The sequence below is a fragment of the Notothenia rossii genome (genome assembly GCF_949606895.1).
Source record: "Notothenia rossii genome assembly, chromosome: 1".
Lineage (NCBI taxonomy): Eukaryota > Metazoa > Chordata > Actinopteri > Perciformes > Nototheniidae > Notothenia > Notothenia rossii.
The window spans coordinates 22,904,130-22,924,965 of record NC_136912.1 but is presented as its reverse complement, the minus strand read 5'-3'; the positions used below and the strand labels follow the sequence as shown (position 1 = coordinate 22,924,965).

Genomic DNA, 20,836 nt, shown 5'->3' with positions numbered 1-20,836 from the left:
AAATGGCAGCTTTGCGCCAATGAAGAAAAAGATCAAAAGCAAATGCCTTAGATAATCCTGACTGTTCTCAGTACCGGTGTCGTGCACTCCACTTTATTTTTTAACATTTAACTGCACAATAATATTTCTCACTGGTTATTTTTAGAAAGACTCTTTATTTTTCCAATCACAGACACCTCTTTGTTGCATCTGTAATGGGCAGTATAAAAACACATGATAAAGAAAATATACAACAGATGTTTAGCACCAGGTTCTTCAACAGAGCACTGATCACAAGACTGGGCCACCCCACATCCCTCGTGTTGAGAGGGCAACCACAGTGACGCACATACAAGGATAGTCAGACACAACACACACACTACAGGTTTAAGCTACAGCCAGACATCTTGGATCTACTTGCGCTCTTAACACTATAATGATCCAAGATTAGTGTTAACAGATCATCAATCTGACCATGCCTATCACTCAGTTGATAAGCAAAATAGTCTTAGCTGAGCACCAGTGGAGGTAGGCGTCTCTTGCTGCAAACACAGAAAAAACGCAACAACAACACATATTCCACCTGCATTTAACAGTAAATAATGCTAGTACATTTATGATAAACAATTAATGCTATTATAACAATTAAGGATCTGTTATTTTTCAGCTTCATGAGGAGAACAAAGCAGGTGGGAGAAAAAATAAAGTATGTAATATCCTCTAAAATCACATTACATGGCTATGTAACTGAAGTAACATCCCAGGCCATTGGTAATTGTTTACATCCATTCATCTGTCAGCAATAAAATAATTACTACATATTGATAAATCATCTGGGTTTGTATTGCACCAAATAGATCCTCTAGTCTTACAGTAGGGTTTGGCAGTGGGACACGGGATGTGCAAAATATCGGGGAGGAATCTGTGTAGTGGGGTTAATAATCTCAGATGAAATAGTGCAAGGCGTAGATCCGACACTAACATACAGTATCTGCTTTGGGTGAAAACAAGATTACATTCACATAAAGACAACTGAATAAAACAAGACGGATCCCACAAAAACCAACAAATGAATAAGAATCTACCTTCTTTCCCTCTAAAACGGCATCACTTCTAAATCTCTTCACATATGACTACATTGTGTGGGGCTGTATATTTAGTCAGCTAAAACATGTATGTTGGGATTAATGGCCGTTTGTTGCTTAGACTTGCAGATATTGTTTAAATAAACTCACAGAAATAGTGACATAGTATTTGGTTTCAGTACAGGTGGATCGCCAATTACTGTAGTTAAATACACAATGTCATAGTTGGAGCCCATTTACAGAATGATTGGGGTAAAAATGGGGCTTCTTTAAAGAGATAAAAATCGTTTTTCATTCACACTACATTTTGGCTACTGGCTTGCAATACAACAGCGACGGAAGCATCAACAAATATATTGCAAACAGGGCTCGGATTAGGAAAAAATTAAATTAGTTTTCAACATACGTTTACCAAAATCTAAAAAACTTATTATATTAAATTAGCATTTTATTTTTAACAGTGCCAAAGTAAGGATGACTATAAATAGAAAAACATATTAAATTAATTTTGGGGGGGGGGTTAGGGCTGTACATTCATAAGGGCATTGTCTAGAACAGCGGTTCTCAAACTGTGGTCTGAGGGTACTGCAGGTGGTCCGTGGAGAAAAGCTTAATAAAATCCACTTTTTATTATCAAGGATTTTCGGGGACCACCTCATATGTGACTTGCTCTATCAAAATCAGTCGCATTGAACCGAAGACACATTTTCAGTTGTATACACTGTTGGAAAGAGGAGATTCCTAGCTTTCTATTGATATCAGGCAGTGGGGTGGTGGTCGTTGGGCTCATCGGACATTTATGAGAGAAAATCTCTAATGTCCGAGTGCAAGTGAATGCACCACAAGACACGAGCCTTGTAACCCCTCCCCCAGCCCTGGCGCGAGCGGGGAAATATGATTGGCGGCGATTTCATTTGAACGGGACGGAGCAAACGAGAAGCATCCGGACCCAAGTACTGTGGACGGAAGGAATGAGGTATTTGCGGTCAACAATGACAGAGAAGAGACTGTCAAGTTTGGCTGTACTCAGCATTGAATCAAAACACACTAAATCTTTGGATCTTAATCAGTTTGTGAGGCGTTTTGCTGAACAACATGGTAATCGCTGCATCATAACAGTGATTGACAGCTGATATAATATGATTGTTAATATTACATATTAATTCAGACAAACATCGATGAGACAGTTAATTAATGTAATTATTGCAACAGTCTGCATAGATTTGGTACCCCTGGTCTAGGAGTAAAACAAACTAATTCAGTTATTGTTCATATCAGTTAAAATGCATTCAATTATGTCTGCCATCTTATATATTTCTATTTAAGGCTTTACTGATGTGCCACAATAATGTCACCTAATGTTATTCAGTTAAAATATCAATATTTTGGCTTTCCAAGTTAACATTGATTGATATGTCTGCAATTAAATCAGCATATACTTCTGCCAGGGGATGCCACCCCTCAAAATCTCCTACCACCCCATGAATATTTTTCTAGATCCACCCCTAAGTAGGCTATATTTTTTGTTTATTTAATAAGTACATTTCAGGATAACTTTGGGAATTTTGTTTGTTTGTTTTGAGATTTAGAAAGTGTGGGAGAGAGAGAGAAAGAGAGAGAGAGAGAGAGAGAGAGAGAGAGAGAGAGAGAGAGAGAGAGAGAGAGAGAGAGAGAGAGAGAGAGAGAGAGAGAGAAAGAGAGAGAGAGAGAGAGAGAGAGAGAGAGAGAGAGAGAGAGAGAGAGAGAGAGGCAGCGCTGTCTGCTTAGTTGCAATACTGTAGCTCAAGCCTTTATGCAACTTAGGCCTATACATTTTTTAGCTTACTAATGTGCCGGTGTGTCCATGGTTTTGAGTCTGTGTGTGTTGAGCGCAGCGCCGTCTGCTTTTTGCAGTACAGTAACTAAAGTAGGACTAAGCATACCGGTAGTTTTTGTAGACCTGTCTGCCCGTTTTGTGAGTGCACTGCGCGTGTGCGCACTTGTGGCATTGTTTGGGATGACCTCATTAAAATAGCGTCCGCCATCCTCTTTGAAAAACATACACAACGCAGACAGACACCGGTCACAAAAGTATCAGATAGGCTTCAATTTACTTTTGATTGTCTATAATTATATAAACTATATAAAATATCAGCGTTTTAACACTACGTTTATATATGTAGGCCTACTTATTTTTACGGTTTGCATATGAGGTTGTCCGCGAAAATCCTTGATAATAAATAGTGGTCCGCATAAACAAAAAGTTTGAGAACCCCTGGTCTAGAATAAGTGGTGGCATTGATAATGAGGTATGTTTTGGGGGAGATGGCACTATCGGCATGATCTCAAGCCTTTCCTTTAATTACAGCTACTCTGACATGGCTCACTGTTTTAAGCACATATCCCCAAAAACTCTTTTTATCATAATGGTTTGATCTACTATACGCGCTCAGAAAGAAAAATGCAATAAAAAAAATTAACATTTCTGTACATATCCATAGATAAAAATAGTGCAACATCAAGCTTTTGTTAAGTTAGACTGCTACATAAATGCTGAGTGTAAGACTGAACCATAGCGGAATTGGTCAGTCCTTGTGGTCAGCTCAATGTCCAAAGGCACCACGTTAAGCAACAGTCCCTTCCCCAGGTCGGAGGAGGCATCATGCTTCAATTAGCTTTCTGTCAGAGAAGAGAAATGGGAAAAATTGATATAGTAACTCAAAATTGAACATAAAATGTTAATAAAATAAGCAAGGTAGTTACCAAAAACAAAGTCGCACCATCTCGGCCCGGTAAGGCCTCTCACTCGCGATTGTCTCAACATTTTCGCTGGTGGTGGTTGCAGTGGTTCAGTAGAAGCAACCAAAGGACTTTTGTATTTGCCATTCCTCCTCCTATCTGGCACCTCATCCTGCACCTGGACTGATTTCGGTGCAGAACCTGCTTGCTCTCTTGAGATGGTACTCCTTTTTCTTTCAGTTTTCACAGCTTTAACAACTCCTACAAGTTCTTTCTTCCTTCCAGCTAAGAGGTATGCCGAAGGTGACCCATCATCCAGTGTCACAGTACAGGAGTCCCACTCTTCCTCAGTGTATTCATTGTCCGGAGAGTTAATCTTTCTCAGAAACACTCTGCATTCCTTCAGTGTCTCAGGACTCCAGGCTTTGGAGCAGATGTTGTGCTCTTTAGGTACCTCCGCAGGCTCCTGCGTTTGGTTAACAGAACCGTTTTCCAAACAGTCAGATAACTGACCTCTTGCTGATCTACGTAATGCTTTACGTTTTGGTAGTAGTCCAGTTACTTTCTGTCCATTTGAACGTGTAGCTACATTTATGTTTTTCTTACTCCTGTGCTTCTTTTGACACCTCTCCCTTTCTTTTCGGGTTAGGAACTTTATCTTTGCTCTAAACAGAGTGGTCAGATATTTGCCAAATGATCTGCTTCTCCACCATTGGGCTCTTTGATTGAGCCGACCTGTGGCAAAAAGTTGTCGCCTTATCTTCTCATTTCTCTTCCTCAATCTTCTTTGAGCTTGTTGATGTTGCAAAGGACTTTTTGGCACAGTTTTGGCGAATTTCTTGAGGTGTTTGCGCAGTCGCTGGGCCTGAGGACTGGTGAAAACACTTTCTTTATTGATAGTACGAGGAAAATGCATCAGTTCGTAAGAATTACGTGAGCTTGCCTTCTTGACGATAGAAAGGGACTGTGTCTCTGTGGTTTTCATAAACCAGGAACAGACCTGCTGCATGGTACAGGACCTTGGTTCTTCAGGAGGACAGTCAAACAGGGTTCGTACCACAGAGGAATGTTTGGACCTCCTGGCAAATGAACTCGTGCCTTGTTTCGATTTAAAAGCAGTCTCTTTTACTTGGTTCTCCCCAGTGTTTGAGACCCAAGTGTCAGAGATGACTCGTATTCGCCTGGCAAGCTCCTCACTCATAGTCTTTTCTTCTGCTGATGGTTTCCACCACCTTAGCGTCTCCCTTGGGGTAAAGATTGAATCTACAGATACTCCGGCCACTCTGCCAAGGTCCTGAGATATGTGATTCTTCTCTTGTTCACAGGGCCGTCTTCTCTCCCTTAAAGTCTCCACACTACTTGGTTGCTCCCCCTGTCTCCTTTCATTGCTGGCCTTGTTTAGCAGAAGTTGTTTGGAGCGCCGTAACAGAGCATTGCTGCGGCTGTATGATTTAAAGGTGGAGGTGGCAACAGCGTGCAGAAAGTGGATTGAAGGCTTTCTCACTCTCATTGAGTGACGCACTGCAACAGGCTGCTTTGGCAATTTGTCTTTATTTTTATCCTCTATTTCAATCCCTTCTTCAATGTGACTGATTTTGCTGGATGACTGTCGACTGATTGTCCGGGGCTCATTGGCAGATTTGAATTCTGGTAGGAGTAGTTTCTTAGAAATTAGTGTTTCAGGAGACTGCCGAGTATCCTTATTTATCAGAATTTTACGATGACGAGGAGACACTGTAGTTACTGTGACTGAGATTCCAGAGATTTTAACTTTTGCAGGTCTACCTGGTTTCCTTGAGGGTGCAGAGTCATCCCGTTTCTGACATATGATGGTACTGCTAGATTGAGGGCTAGACTCTTTAAGAGGACTGACAAAACTTAATTCATCTGACAATTCTGATGATGCTCTTTTGATGCTACTTGAATTGGTCTCAGAGTTGTTCACTAAAATACTCAAATCACTTTTAAGGCCAACTGCTTGACAAGCATCATGGAATTCTGTTTGCAGCTGGTCAAATCCCTCGGCCACGGTTCGTTTGTTTCTCCTAGAGCGGCCAAACACGACTGTTATTTTTAAGTTCTTGTTTACATTTTCCTCAGCCTCGTATGCTGTAAAAGATTTTCCATTTACTGTTTTTTCCCCCAGTACTGAATCCACAGCCTTCTCCTTGCGTGGTCGACCGATTGGCCTCTTTGCCTTTTGCTCAAGTTGTGGCCCCAGCTTCTTTGGCCGGCCTGGACGCCTTTTTGGAGTCGTTTCATGGAAAGAAATTGAGCCACCTGGTGATCTCTGGCTTTCAGCTACATCCACATGCTTAGTCGGAGTGCCTTCGCCTGATCGTCTGGAACCTATTTTAGGTGACGATGAAGCAGACTTGGGCGAAGATGCGGACTTGAGTGGTGAAGAAGCAGACTTGGATGGTGAACAACCAGACTTGGATGGTGAAGACGCTGACTTGAGTGGTGAAGAACCAGACTTGGATGGTGAAGAAACAGACTTGGATGGTGAAGACGCTGACTTGGATGGTGAAGAAGCAGACTTGGGGGAAGATGACGACTTCGGGGGTAAAGAAGCTAACTTGGGTGAAGAAGAGGACTTGGCTGGTGAAGGACCTGACCTAAGTGTCGATGAAGCAGATTTTGCAGGAGAAGTTGCAGATTTCGGTCTTGAAGAAAGAGACTTTACTGGTGAAGTACACAACTCAGTTGTCTGACTTTTTGTTCCTGACCATGAAGACACTATACAGGGGTCAAAGGGTTCCTGTTCATTAGAACCAGAATATGCAGATTTAAGACTATATCTGACCCCTTCCTTATCCTTTATTGGTGATACAAACATAAGCTTTATTGGACTAGTGTACTGGACTTGGGAGTTGGGAGGGCTTTCAAAACAGGTAGCAGACTTCATTGGGACATCCATATTTGATGGGTTTTGGAGAGTACTTGAAGCTGTCTTTGAGTACTGCATTCTTTTTGGAGATGACCGCAGCCTTCTAAAAAGCTTGTCATCAGAGTTGCTGCTATCTGTTTCATTGTCCATGCTTTGCTTTGTTTGACTCTTTGCTTTGGCAGCAACAGGGACCTGTGGAGTGACCTGATTTGTGGAAAAAACTTTCGATTCTGTGTAGGATGTTTCACACTCATCTCTCTCTGGTGATTGCAATGAGGACAGAAGGGCTTCCCTTATTGATTCCAGTTTAGATTCCTCAGCGTCTGGAACTTTGGATAAGGCATCTACTGTGCTAGATGTCAAAACATTGTCCATTTCAGTTTCCTGGTTGGAGATGTTTTCAGAGAAACATGAAACATAAAACATCTTCCTGGGCTCTGTGACATAAGAGGAGAAACGCTGTGGAGGCACTATATGTCTCCTGGTTCGCCCTGAGTCCTTGGAGTGGTGTGACGGACGGTTTTGCCTATTTCCATTTGGATTATGGTAATCTTTACCTATGCCTCGTCTATTGTCACCATTAGTGCTTTGACCTGAGGAGACTTCGTTATCACTGTTCATTTCCTTTACAGCATCAGTACCCATACCATCGGGCCTGCTGCACCGTTTTGCCGAGGTTTCAGTCATTGCCATCTTCTTTGTCTGTACACTGTCCCCCTTCAAGACTTGTATGCCAAATGTACTCAGTAGCTCAGGGGTAGGTAACATGCCTGAGTGGGTAAGATATTTCCCCCCAAAGGATATTTCCCTTTCTTTCTCCTCTGCTTGAATGATCTGAACTCCTTCTGTTACTATATATGCTTTTATCTCCTCCTTTATTTCATTGTCACTTTTTGAAATGATAATGTTCAGTGGTCCCTCCCTAAAACTATGGTTCTCTGCAGGTTCAACACCTAGCTCCATTTCGTTTTGAGAATCCTCTTTAACTAGGTTTGAATCTGATAAAGTGTGTAATGTATTTGCAGCAACATTTCCATTATTCAATCTTTGCCTCTTTGCTTGTCGCGCCTTCCTTCTACTGTAAGACAGGTCAAACACTGCAAGCTCTCGTTTAATTTTTAAGGTTTGCCTTCTGGTTGAAGCATCATCAGCAGGTGTTGCTATAGCAGCAAGGACTTCTTGGCGTCGTCGTGAGCGAGTGTTAGGTGACTTGGGCTCTTTGCTGTCATGGCGATTGAACAGCTCACTGAGATTGTAGTCACTAGCACTGCCTGTGTGAAGCACTGTTGTGATAATTTCAGTCAAATGGGCATCAGCCTGAAACTGCAGGTTCTGACTTGTCGAGGGACACTGTGGCCGCTCCTTTTTAGAGATATTAACGGCTGTGAATACCAGAGGTATATCCTTCTCTATAGTTCCGATTGTCTCCAGTTTCTCACTGAACCGATTCACAACATCTTGCAGTGAAGTCCCACTTGGGTTTTGCTCAGAATGTATACTGCTTGGGGTGCTACAGTATCGCTCCATTTCTGTAGCTGTATCCACACCTGCTTCCTGTTGCCGTTCATTCACCATGTCATCTTTAACAATTAGGTCAGTTTCCTTCTCTTGTCTATGGTGGAGAAGAGAGGGTGGCTTTTCATCAGTTTGTGTGTCCATTTCTGAGGGCATAGGGGACAGTGGAGGAGGAGAGGGGCTCTGCTCTCTCTTCAGGACAGGACAAGGAGGATCTCCATCTCCCATCCCTTTTTCTATTGAGTTCCTGACCTGCGTCAGACAGGCAGGGTTTGAATAGCAGGGACAAGAGTGGGGGTTGTGTTGGTTACAGCAAATCGATGAAGAAGGGCATAAACTAGAGGAGGGGGTGCAAACTGAAGGGGATTGGGATAACGAAGGAGAGGATGTAAATGAACAAACTAGGTTGTTTATATGACCTACAGCCAGGCTTTGGCCGGAAATGCAGTGCAGCCTCTTGGGGCACATAGCGGTGTAGGTTTCCCTCCTGCACCTCTGCACACAGCTGTAGCTTGAGCCCAGAGGAGTGTCACTTTTACAGTCTGTTAAAGAGAATTGATGGATGCTACATTTGGACGTGGAGTCTCCTGGAGGATACATTGCGCTGCCAAGATCTTGATGATCAAAGTCAATTGAGGGGCAGAATAAGTTGCTGTTATGGGCTTTACATTCACTAAATGGGACTGAATTAGGGGTAACAATATCCTGTTGGCTTACACCACAGTAAGAGGAGTGAGATTCCGTTTGACCTTCAGCTCTGTGATTAAGAAACAACAGCATTTTTTCCTGGCATGCCAGCTTCAGGATGTGGTAGAGTAAGGAACGATGTGCTGAGCAGAGCAAGCTGAGAACAGCACCTAACGCAGAGCTCTGACGGAGCTGAGTCCCTCGCTGTCCCAGATCTCCCAATTCTTCCTTTAATGACGACAACAGCAAGCTAAAGACAAAAATAAAAAGAAGGGAGTTTTACTCATAGCGAAGCACAGTTGAATATGACACACATTAAAAAAGTACTCAAGGTGTCTGACACATTTTTATATTAAAATATTGTGTTAATTAATCATGCCTGGTAGATGGTTTCCACTTGCTCCATTAGTGAATGTTCTGTTATCTTGCACCTTGTTAAATGACGCAAACATTTTAAGAGGTCTACAACTCCAAATGTCTCCATGCATACATATGATCTGCAATGTTATTGTTCTCTTATTAATTACTCTTGCATGCTTTTTCCTATTGCTGTATAATAGAATAGATAAAAACATGTTTACACCAACACATTTGGCTTTTGCTGCATACGCAAACACTTAAGTGTGAATAAGATCTCAACTGGATTACAAAGTTCTGGTTGAACAAACTGACTTTTTCTAGCAGACATGCAAAATTATTTATTTTAACAGCAAGTAAAACAACCATTTTCCTTGTAAACTGTTGATGATCCACAAACCACTTTTTTTTGAAAAATAAGGACAGGCGATTGATTAGAGAATTGTTTTATTGATGAGTTGCTGAAGGCAAAAGATAACATTCTGCTAGAGCAGAAGGAACGATTGTAGAACGCTTAAACAAATTGTTTTTTTAACAGCACTTCCAACAACAAAACTAACAGCACAAAAAATCTAATGTTCAAATCAACTAACACTTAAATCAGGTACAGTGAGTGATTTATTTCACTTCTTAACCAACTGATTTTAATATATTATTTTAAGTTTTCATCTGTTTTTAAATTGGATAGTATTTCCAACACTTCAAGTGCTGTTTAAGTACGGCCCTTGTCAGGGCTTGGACTGGACGCAGTATAAGAGTATTGCATTATGTAATGTGACTGTTGAGTTTTTTTTTTTTTAAATCACTTAAATAATGTAATAATAACATAAGCACTAAACAACCACAATAGTCAAGGGTGTCTTTTTAGGATCAAATAAATTATATGGGCTAACATTTAGCGTCCATGCAGAAATACGCATTTCACATTGCATCAAAGTGCCCAATTACAAATCAATTACTACAACAATCAAGCTAGTAAAATCACAGTTCTGAAGCACAATCATAAATAAGTATGCAGCAACATCAAAAGAAGGTTTCTACAATAAAAATGCTGCTTATAAATCATAGTGCAATAGTTGATTTATGCATACATAGAAGATATCTGTCATTCAAAAGATTTGCCAGTAGTCAAAAACAATAAATGCAAATTAATCTCAAGATGAAAACAAGCACCAGTGTGTTCTAAGACTAAACTGTAATTAAAGACATACAATGATTACTTACTTAGTCAATTCTAAGAGGTGTTTAGGCTTGTTAAAAAACAGGCCGTTTGATAAAAATAGCAGATAATTCCCAGAGTAGACACATCATGCTGCGGCCCCAGACACAGGCATTGTGTACTGTACAAAGCGGAGACATTCAGGAGCGGAGACATCAGTAGTTGTATAGTTTCCTAAGTTACAACGATTGAAATGCCTATCAATCTGACCAAAAGGCTTAACGAAATTAAATACTTGTACGATTACCATTCAAATTACAAATACAAATTTAACCAACAAGGACAAAAACTTGCACCAAGTTTATCTGCAAGCTAAAAACATGGCATATCTCCTGTATGCCACAGGGTCGAATTAAAACCATTTAAAAACGATTATTTCACAACAAAACGGCTGAAGAACCCTACAATAATTAAAACAATTTCTTGAAGGAGTTTAAATGTTGTTGATGGCAATACATTTACACCCTAGTGTTGTTCCTTGAGAGACAAACTGCTCAGACGTGTTTGTAAGCTAACAAGAGCTCATACCCCAGCAGATTCAGTATCGTATCACAGAGTCCTTGACGTGAAACCTGACACTGGGATATAGGCAGATAAAATGCAGAGGTATATATATGTGGCAACGAGGTTAGAGAGAGAGAGACAGGCAGACTGACATCGCAGCAAAAATAAAATCAAAGCAGCTTTGTGTGGGTAACCCTGAACTGCTGCTTTGGTAGTAGCACTGTTAATGGAAATATGCTCATCTCAGAGGCAGACACAAGCATAGACGCAACATTTAGCATTTCCCCAGACACAAACAAAAAAGCCTGAAAGCCTTACACTGAATCAAGTCATTGTCAAAACTACTGTAACCTCCAGTAGCCTACACAATCAACCATCAAAAACATTAAAGCCTATACATGCACCTAATCTCATGTAAGTTATACACACAATGCATTGAAATAAGTTAAATTAAGCTTCTTTGTTGTAGCTACGCCTCTTTGTGCCAGGGAAACAATCCAGTAGTTAAGTTTTAAGCAGCAGTCATGAATGAGGTTTACAGTAATACAGCTACAGTAGCAGAATTAGTAAATATATGTGATGACAAAACAACATATTTTACAAAAGGTAGACATACAGAATAACATACATTTCCCAAGCTTATCAGTGCACATTGACAACATGCTGCACAGTTGCATTCCAACTACACTCAATACAATGTTCAGACTCGTTTGCACAAATAGAAAGGAGAATTATGAGGACACAAAATGGCTTTCATAAACTAATCTCTTCAACAAAAACTCAGTGAAGATGCAGCGACCACAGCAGTTTATATTGTACAATCTCCCTGTTTGTAGAGGTCTCTAAAAACAGCAATGAGTTTTTAATCTGTTATAATGGCTCTAAGTCACTTCAGTAGCCCAGGTAAAATACCCAGAGAGAGATAGAAAGCTGTAAATGACAATCATCAACGCTCCTTTAAGAAGGAGCTTTAAGAATAGAATCAAACCTGAATAACCTAATACCTAGCAAACGTGATAGTCATACTTTATTTGATAGCTCTCAGAGGTCCACAACTGTATTTATCATACTTAATCCTGGGCAATCTAGTGAAAAACAATCACTGTCAGTTTTTCTCCTTGATAAAAAAAACGAATCCAATCGATATAAAAACAAGACCAAAACCAACAACTGACTGATCATTGTAGCCAGTGAGTAATACAGTGTTGTAATGCACAAGCTCTGTGCACTACAAGATTTTGTTTAAAAAATGGCTTTGTCTTCAAAATATAAAGGGCACCTGTAACACACCGGATGATAAGTAGTGGACAAATGCAGAACATTTTCTGTTATACCTGACTAAAGTTTAAGACAAAGTTTATGGAAAATTTGACAAAAGCCATATCTTTTAAGATCTTTTAGGTTTAGTGATATAGAAAATAAATGAAGCTACGAGGAACCAAAGCTGCACGACGGCCTCATAAACGCTCCACTAAACAAAGCCCAGGAAAAAGCTAGAAATACAGCGAAAAGTATGACTGTCACATAACAGACACATAGTTAAAAGACCTGAATATCGATATCCATATACTTTGTAAAGGCATGTGTTGTGTTTAAACAAGTGCCTCCAGAAAACATGTATCTTGTCCGAGGTGATGAGTTCAAGTGTTGAGGAGTTCTAGAGGCATTATGTGTTCTAGAACATCTTTGCGTCAGCAGCTGAGGCAAGAGTCCCTGAGTTAGTGGAACCCGTCATGGTTCCAGAACCAGACGAGTTGGAATTGGATGAACAAAATATGGCAGATTTCTTCTTGGGCGGGTTCTTCAGAGTTCCAGTGCGCTCTTTGACTTTGTACTCCAGTGTGCTATGGGGCACCCCGTAAATCCCCTGGGCCTTGGACACGCTCATGCGACCTCCCATCACCATAGTGATGGCCTCCTCCAACAGATCGAAGTCGTACTGGCGGTATCTTCCACGCTTCTTTCTTGGTTGCTTGTCTTTATCCCTGCCCCCGTCTTCTGAGTCATCCAGTGAGGACCCGCGTGGTCCGAGGCGATGAGGTGACTGGTTGGCACTGCCTGGACAGCCATGTGGTAAGAAAGGGGGTCTGAGTTTGAAGAGAGATGAGGGTCTAGCCGTAGCTGTCGATGAACTGGCAGTACCCTCCATTGATGAGGTACGTTGATGCAGGTTTTCAGCCGAGCAGCCATTCTTCGCGGGGATCGCCCTGTTCTGGTCAGCCATGGAGCGAACCTGAGGAATACGCAGAGACGTTGGTTGCTCCAGACTGGAAGTGGGGCTTGGTGGAGGCTGGAAAGCATCCCTGAGCTGGGGAAAAGAGTTGGGGGGGGTTTTGTGTAGACCACTTGGCTTATAAAAGGAGAGGGAGGATGAAGGGAAACTAAAGTCACCATTCTCCTCTGCAGCTCCTCCAATTTCTGCCTGCTCTGCCCACGCCGCCACCTTCTGAAGAACAAGACGAGCTTCGCCGCCAAACATTGATGACATCACATTGTATGATGTCACTTCATCCCTGAAATCTCTGCTTCCTGGTGCGAGTTGATGAAGCACCCCCAGCCTCCCTTCAGCCAAGCCGTCTAGACCTTGCTTCAGGGTGCGAAGGGGAATCCCATAAAGCAATGCGGCCCGCTGCTCCTGCAGCCTTCCTGAACGTATGTCCTTCAAGGCCTTGGACAGCAACCCCTCAGACAGCTCCAAGCTCCTCTCAATGTACTCCTCCTTCTGCCTTCGCTGCCTCCTAGGGAATGGAGGACCAAACAGCAGGGTCAGGATGGAGGAGATGGAGGGGGTTTGATTTTGGCATAGGGGACAGGGGGAGTGCAGAGCGAGGGGTCCACTCATTTATGTATTGTGTTGGTAACATCACTGCGACTCTTATGTTTCATGTCTGTTCTCACACACTGCTGCTGTGTGTCTCTTACACACGTCTTGTGTGTGTGGCAAAGCCTCTTCACGTCCAGGTGGGACTGTCTGTGAATGGCTGGGCTTACTTTGGCGCTCACACACAACCCTTGTAGTTTTGTGATATCCTTCAGCGAGAGTCCTACATGCTTGAAGGTTGAATAATCAAACTCATCATAAAAAAGGAGGTAAAATCGTTATGAGGTACTGCAATGTTCTCCTCATTGTGCAATCCTGTTCGCAAATATTAGTGCCATTGCTGTGACGTTACCGCTCAAAAGATAAAAGAGTCATCCCCATAGAACTAAAACACAAGACACAAGCTAGCTCTCATAATAACTAACAATGAACAGATATCCTCAAATGGGCCAGAGAGTAGCGCTGTTAAAAACAACAGTAGTACAACACGGTGTTGATGCTAACCTTTCAATTTGAGCCTTGCTGTTCAAATATGAAATTACTGGTTATAATGCTGAACTCAGTTAAAAATCTGGAATTCCTCACATGCAAAGTCCTACTGGGTTTGGACAAAAATGCTTAGGTCCTGTAATTTAATTATTGTATTAGGGAATAGCCCCCATTTAAAAAATAATATTAATGAAAGGGTTTCCTTCTGCATTTGCCACGAGGAGGAATACCACTAAAAGTACGAGCCAGAGGCAATTCAAATATAAAGAAAAACTCTTACCCTGAAGTTTTTCCTTTTATTGATGTTGACGAAGCAGAGTTCCTGTTGGAGAGGTCGAGCACGGCATCTGTTACAAGAAGAAATCATGTTAACTGATTAGGGTTTGAGTTACAGAGGTTTCGTACCTTAAGAAAACATCGATGTTACAGTCTTAAAACTTTGCAGGTGTGAAACATTCATTTATTGGCATTCAATTCCTAATATTTGAAACACCTCTACTACCTGGGTCACTTTCTTTCTCGTTTCCAGTTCGGCTCACTGTGAGGTCCAGAGGGGCATCTGATGTTTGTGGCAGAGATGATGAGGTCCTTGTTGTAGCACCATTTGTACTGGTGTGTTGTAGGCACTTGGATGCGTACTCCAAGGCAAACTGATGTATCATCTTCTTCATTAGCTCCTGGGCAACCAGAGGGATTTTGAAATCGCAGCCCAGTGCCACATCTAATGAAGAACAGGACATTGAATTCTCTTTAGACTTTTATATCTATTAAAAGGTGGGGTAAGTAATTTCAGCTCGAGTGCGGTTGAATTTGAAAATACACAGCCGGAAAAAATCTGCCACTTCCTTACAGAGCCCCTCCTCCAACACACACGAACGCGCACATGACCAATGAGGGAACGAGATACGTTTGTGCACAGATGGAAGGCTGACAGGCAGGTAGGCCATCCAGTTATTTTAGCCGGGACGGCTAAAATGATTGGTCGTGCTTTTTACAGTACTACGGCTTCCACAGATGACATTTTGTTATGGATTTTTTGTCAAAGCACTTATGATATTCATTCATTGGATGTTAAGAGCATTCCATGGAATATAACAAAAAGTGTATCTCGAGCCAGTTTCTCAAACTTACCTACCCCACCTTTAAGAAAGCAACTAGATAACTACTGTGCGCCTTTGACAGGAGCATGAGTGTATCAGAAGTTAAAATGTGTGTGCCATGCATCAAAAGGCTTACCTTTCTTGTAAAACACAGCATGGAGAAACCTGTTTGCTGATTGGCTGCTCTCAGAGATGTTCGGAGCCTGGCAGGGAGAGTAATCAGAGGGGGAGGAGAGGGGCGAGGTGGCTGCAGGTGCATGATCCTACAAGAAAAAGAGACAAGGTTACTTATCTGATTGCTGTATATCTTATTTTTTCTTCATCTTATATTAAACCATATCATATAAATACGTTCAACAGACAAACACACTAATATTATCTTGACTAGAAAAATACTCACACTGCTGAGTTTGTCGAGGGGAAGGTTGCAGAATGAACATTGAGCACAATTTGTTTCTAGGGACCACTCATCCAACTCTTCAGGTTCGCAGTCTGAAAGACACAATTACACATAACCAGGCATTAATACGTAAAGACTTCAAACAGCTTACTCGATTGACAGGAGGTTGTTTCCAAACATCATCATCACACAAATGTATGCCACGAGTGCGATTTAGATTTGAATGAGTCCGTAGACGGTTATGAGCATTGTTGCAAATCAAAGAGAAAGACTGCATTGTAACAATATTGGATTGGTTGTAGTTTTCTAAATAAAAGTTCCGGATCATTTATTATGATATTAAATATACACACATTTTAATATATATTGTTGTATGCAATTCAAAAGCAATGATGAGTACATATTTGATTTTATTTGCCTTTTGCCCTCATAAGAACTGTTACAAGCACACTTTGCTCAGCCCTCTTAAAATATAAAGGCAGGATATGAATATATATCATTTCATCATGACTGCCAGGTCTCTATATACTCATTCACACCAACGGTGTTTCAGGGCCGGTTCGGAGCTGGAGCTTGAAAAGCACCGGGTTTTTCCTGTTTACACTGCAGCGGAGCAGCCTCTTAGCTCCGGAATCCGGTTCGTTTCAAGCACCCAAAAATTGTGCGGCTGGAGCAAAAGCACCGCATACGTCACGCTTGCGTCGAGGCGGGGGGAATCGGACTCGTCGTTGAAGTTGATGATTACGATTGTAAAGCAGTTTTGAATGTAGCATGTAACGACTGTAAAGTTGGTAGTAAAGTCGTCCAATTTCTTCCATTTCGTTTCGACAGAGCAAAGCCAAAACGAGTCGCGCTTCAACACAATCGGCCATTGTTGTTGTTGTCGGTGTGAGCTGTGAGGGGTTTCCTTGCGGTTTGGCTTTACGAAGCAGGCACGCAAACGGTTACGTCATGACGCAAACGATGACGCAACACCAGTCGGACTCTGGGCGGTGTGAAAAGAGCGGGAGGTAAACCGAAGAACCGGTTCTGAACCTGAAAAAGCTCTAGCACGGAGCTTAAACCGGAGTTGCGTTGGTGTGAATGAGGTATGTGACACATCATCAGATTATGTTCCTGTCTAACCTTACTCAGACTCCAGATGGCACTGCTGACTGCATTGAGAGAACAGATTGTGTCAAACGAGCCGTGTCTTTTTGTTGTTGTAAGTGCTGGAGGCCTGTGATGGCAAGCTGAGATATTAAGAGCTGCAGTGAGTAAAGTGGTATATACCCCTGATAGATACAATGGATACATTTACAAAGATCAGATAATAATGAAATGAGCTGGGATTATATTTGCAAATAATTTAAGATTCTTTTCATTATTGGAATTAATTTATCTTTTTACCTACATTTATGTTAATATGTTTTTTTTTAAAAACATAACTAGGAATGCTGCATGTCTTTATTGTATGTTCTCTATTTTTCTGAATGTGTTGATGGCATCTTAAAAAGGAGTAACTCTTCTCTTTTCATTGTACATGTAAAATGACAATTAAGGCTTATATTCTATTCTATAAACTGTAAGTGCCAAACAAGAAGTATTATTATGATAACTACTGAGTAGCATATGATGTTTACCTGTTTGCAACTTATACAGAATTGTGTCTGGGTGTGAACCTTGGTTATAATCAGTTTCATCGATCTAAACACATTTCTTTCATTAATTCTAAAAAGGCATATGCCCTTGAAAAAAAGCATTGTACTCCTTCATTTATTAACTTTAACTGGAGCAATAAGGGTGCCATGTAGTGTTTAGTCTTGTTTGATACCAAGAGTGTAGCAGTAGGTAGCAAGGTTTACTTTAGGATATAGCTGCATTTTCTGTTTATTGCAATTTAAAAAAAAGACAACCTATTGCTTTTTTAACTTTTGATTCCCAAAAATGTTCAAAGGCCAAACATCGGCTGGCCTGCAGTTGACATGGAATAATGTAAAGTGATGTGATTACATTATGTTGGCCTGGCAGATTTGGGTCAAACTATATTTTCATAGTTCTACAGATGTTATAGATCAATTACAATTATGAATGTATCATGAATGAAAAAATATCATACTACTCGAGTTAACAAGGTTAATCTCATATATTTAAGTTTGGTACATTTAAGTGGGAAACATAAATGTAACAAATAATATGGCATTTTGTTAATAATTTACAGGTTGACTAAATACACCATACTTGTCACACTGCCATAAATATTCACTCGAGAACCAAATGTTCAAAAATCCTGGAAATATTGCACAAAGAAAGCACCATTTACTCCTGTCTAAGTAATGTCAGCTTAAAACTTGATAAATATAAAATATGTCTAGGGTTACAAAAAGTTAGGACGTTTTTAAATGTACATATAAAAACCCACCATCAAATAAATTGAGGTCCTTCAGCAGCAGTGGGCCATAGATTCCCTCCAGAATGCTTTCAAACCCTGCAAGACAAAATGAACAGAACAGTCGTTCAGTACTGATACGAATAACTGATGCATATTTGAGTTGCCTAACATTAGAGTGATATGTGTTCCTCCCATTTTATCCGTGTACTTTACTGGAACAGTGTGACGGCAACAAATCTGACAGATAAGCGGACTACGATACCCAACTGTCAGCAACACATACACACTTGAATAGAGTCTAAATATTAACTTGGTAAACTCCAAAGAACAATAAACAAAATTCCTAAATAGTATTAACATTCATACTTTGATGTTTTTATTGGTGTTCATGCATAATGATTTTGATGTCACTGTGATTGAACATTAGCCTACAAAGCAGATGAAATCCAGCTAGCTTCGGGTGAGCTAGCCTAAAGTGAACGGTTTCTGAAGCATAAAATACGGTGTTTAAAAAAGCAAACGGTGCGAGGAAAACCGTTAGTCGAGACCCCCGTGATGTCTGCTTTTCTATTATTGCACTGACATGAGGAGCTCTACCGTAGCAACCATCCCCTCCCCCAAATAACATCAACAACGTTAATGTTAGCATAGCATGTTAGCAGAACATTAGCATAGCCAACATTATGTCAATAAACGAATTAAGCTTACGGTTTGGCGATCAGTTAATTGCAAAATATGTGTTATGCCTTAATGCTACATGTACAGTATCATCCAAGTCAGACAACACACTTTGACGGAGCTAGCACCGGTGGGTATCAAGCTAGCTCAGAGGGACAAAGAAAAGGAGCCAAACTCGACGGGCTAGCCAGCTGGTAAATATTAGCCTGCCAGCTTAACTTAACGGCTAACGCTGGCCACCTACAGTGCCAGGCTACTAGCTTAGCTAGCACAAGCTAGCAATCTAACATAGCTGTGGGTGGCGATCCAGCAGCTACCGGGCGAAATCACTTTGACGCTGGTTGATTTTTTACAAAATATGCAACTGCAAATTCATCATACCAACGCAGTGTATCAATTTGTGTCGCCAAGAATCAAGTTCCCGCCGAAACCCTCTTCTTTCGGCCGTGCATTTGGAGCACTGCACGTTCGCCATTCTGCGTCCTTCCTCCCCCCTCTCTCTCCCTCCGTCTGATCCACAGGAGGAAGCGGCTATGGACGGTTACTGCTGCCCAGATCTCAGTGGCCGCTAGAGGGAGAAAACCTGGACAAAACTGACTTGCACTTTCCGTGTAATGGCTAAACAGCCATGGTCGATCTATAAGAAAACAGTCAAAGACATGTTTGTAATCTATCAATAGATGGAGATTGAAGATTCTTCTGAGGGGTTTAATGTGATTGACTGTGAAATGATGATGTGGATGATGTTTTCCTGTTGCATACTCAAGTGAGCAGCAGTTGTTGAAATGAATGCTATAACAATATTGTTATTGTTCATTTTCCGAGCAAGCAGTATTTGTATGACATGTGGTCAGGTGGGTGGATTGTCACATGACCAAATAGGCTACCCTACACCAGAGTCATACAACATAATGCCCATATACAGTATGTTCATGTGTAAACACCCTATTGGCTGCTAAACTATATAGGCCACAGTATGCATGTATGATTGGTTAACTGGAATATGTTTGCTGTTAAATTATTATTTATTTATGTTTGTAAATATATGTTTTACTATTAAATATATTGGCTATGTAGTACAACTTCTAAAGGGAAAACAATACATCCTAAATCCATAGAATGAAGAATATATTCAATTTCTCAATAACCCTGAAGAAAACAGTAGCCCCCAAAGTGTGGGGGATTCAAAATAACAAAGTTGGTTACAATGCTGCTTGTTCCTGTGAGTGTTATACTGGTGGTAAATGAAGGAGTACTTTAACAGAACTTCAAATATCTTGGGATGTAGAGAAAAAGGTTTCATATGTAGATTTGGCCACCAATATTATTCAATTAAGAAAACGATCTAATGCATGATGGGAGAATACAATAATAAAAACAAACCTGACTTTCTAAAAAACACCAATACTCACTGCCTGCTCCTCCTCAGTGCAACCACATGAGGGCAGCAGAGAACTTTCGTTTTTTCTGGATAGACTTGTATCAATAGCGTGCAATTGCATGGTGAGCACGAGGTCAAATGTTAATCGTAGGCCTTATTCTGTACTATTTCCCATTACCCCAAACCTTATGAATATATTTTTCTTTGTTTACATTCAGGCAACAGGGCAGCCAAGCTCCAGATCTTTAGGGGACCCACCTTCCATAGTTGTATTGCCAATTTGTCGGTAAAAACTGTAATTAAATAACATGAGTGTATAGCGGCACACTCAGAATAAAAAAACAGTAACATATTTTTACCAATCAAATTAATATTTCTGTTTGCACTGCACTTGTGGGCACATAGAGTGAGCAAACAGTGTTTAAACAGGGGGCCTCCAGCTTATTTCTGCCCCATGGCCCCCTGACTGGTCAATCTGGCAGTGAATCTCATAATGCAGAAGATCAGAAGGCTATGAAAACAGCCGACACAAAGGGGGTTCATGGAGAGTGTGTGAGTAATTGAGTGAGGGACAAAGCAGGGAGGCCGATTAGACATATGACATGGAGTTAGAAAGAGCTATGGAGGGCTGTAGAGCAGATA

General features: G+C 41.0%; 1 protein-coding gene across 2 annotated transcripts; it reads right to left on the bottom strand.

Moving 5' to 3' along the window:
- Positions 1 to 135: 135 nt before the first annotated feature.
- lcorl (ligand dependent nuclear receptor corepressor-like) lies at positions 136 to 19,781 on the bottom strand. Of its 2 annotated transcripts, XM_079672571.1 has the most exons (8): positions 19,195 to 19,781; positions 18,166 to 18,231; positions 15,765 to 15,856; positions 15,501 to 15,627; positions 14,767 to 14,985; positions 14,545 to 14,611; positions 3,807 to 9,124; positions 136 to 3,722 (listed from the first exon to the last, which is right to left on the bottom strand). In XM_079672571.1, the coding sequence occupies exons 1-8, from the start codon at positions 19,286 to 19,288 to the stop codon at positions 3,715 to 3,717; spliced, it is 5,991 nt and encodes a 1,996-aa protein (XP_079528697.1). In that variant the 5' UTR covers positions 19,289 to 19,781; the 3' UTR covers positions 136 to 3,714. The 2 variants fall into 2 exon arrangements, with proteins under 2 accessions (XP_079528697.1, XP_079528698.1); XM_079672572.1 differs by lacking the exons at positions 136 to 3,722; positions 3,807 to 9,124 and adding an exon at positions 9,662 to 13,692 and having other exon boundaries at positions 19,195 to 19,750.
- Positions 19,782 to 20,836: the final 1,055 nt, after the last annotated feature.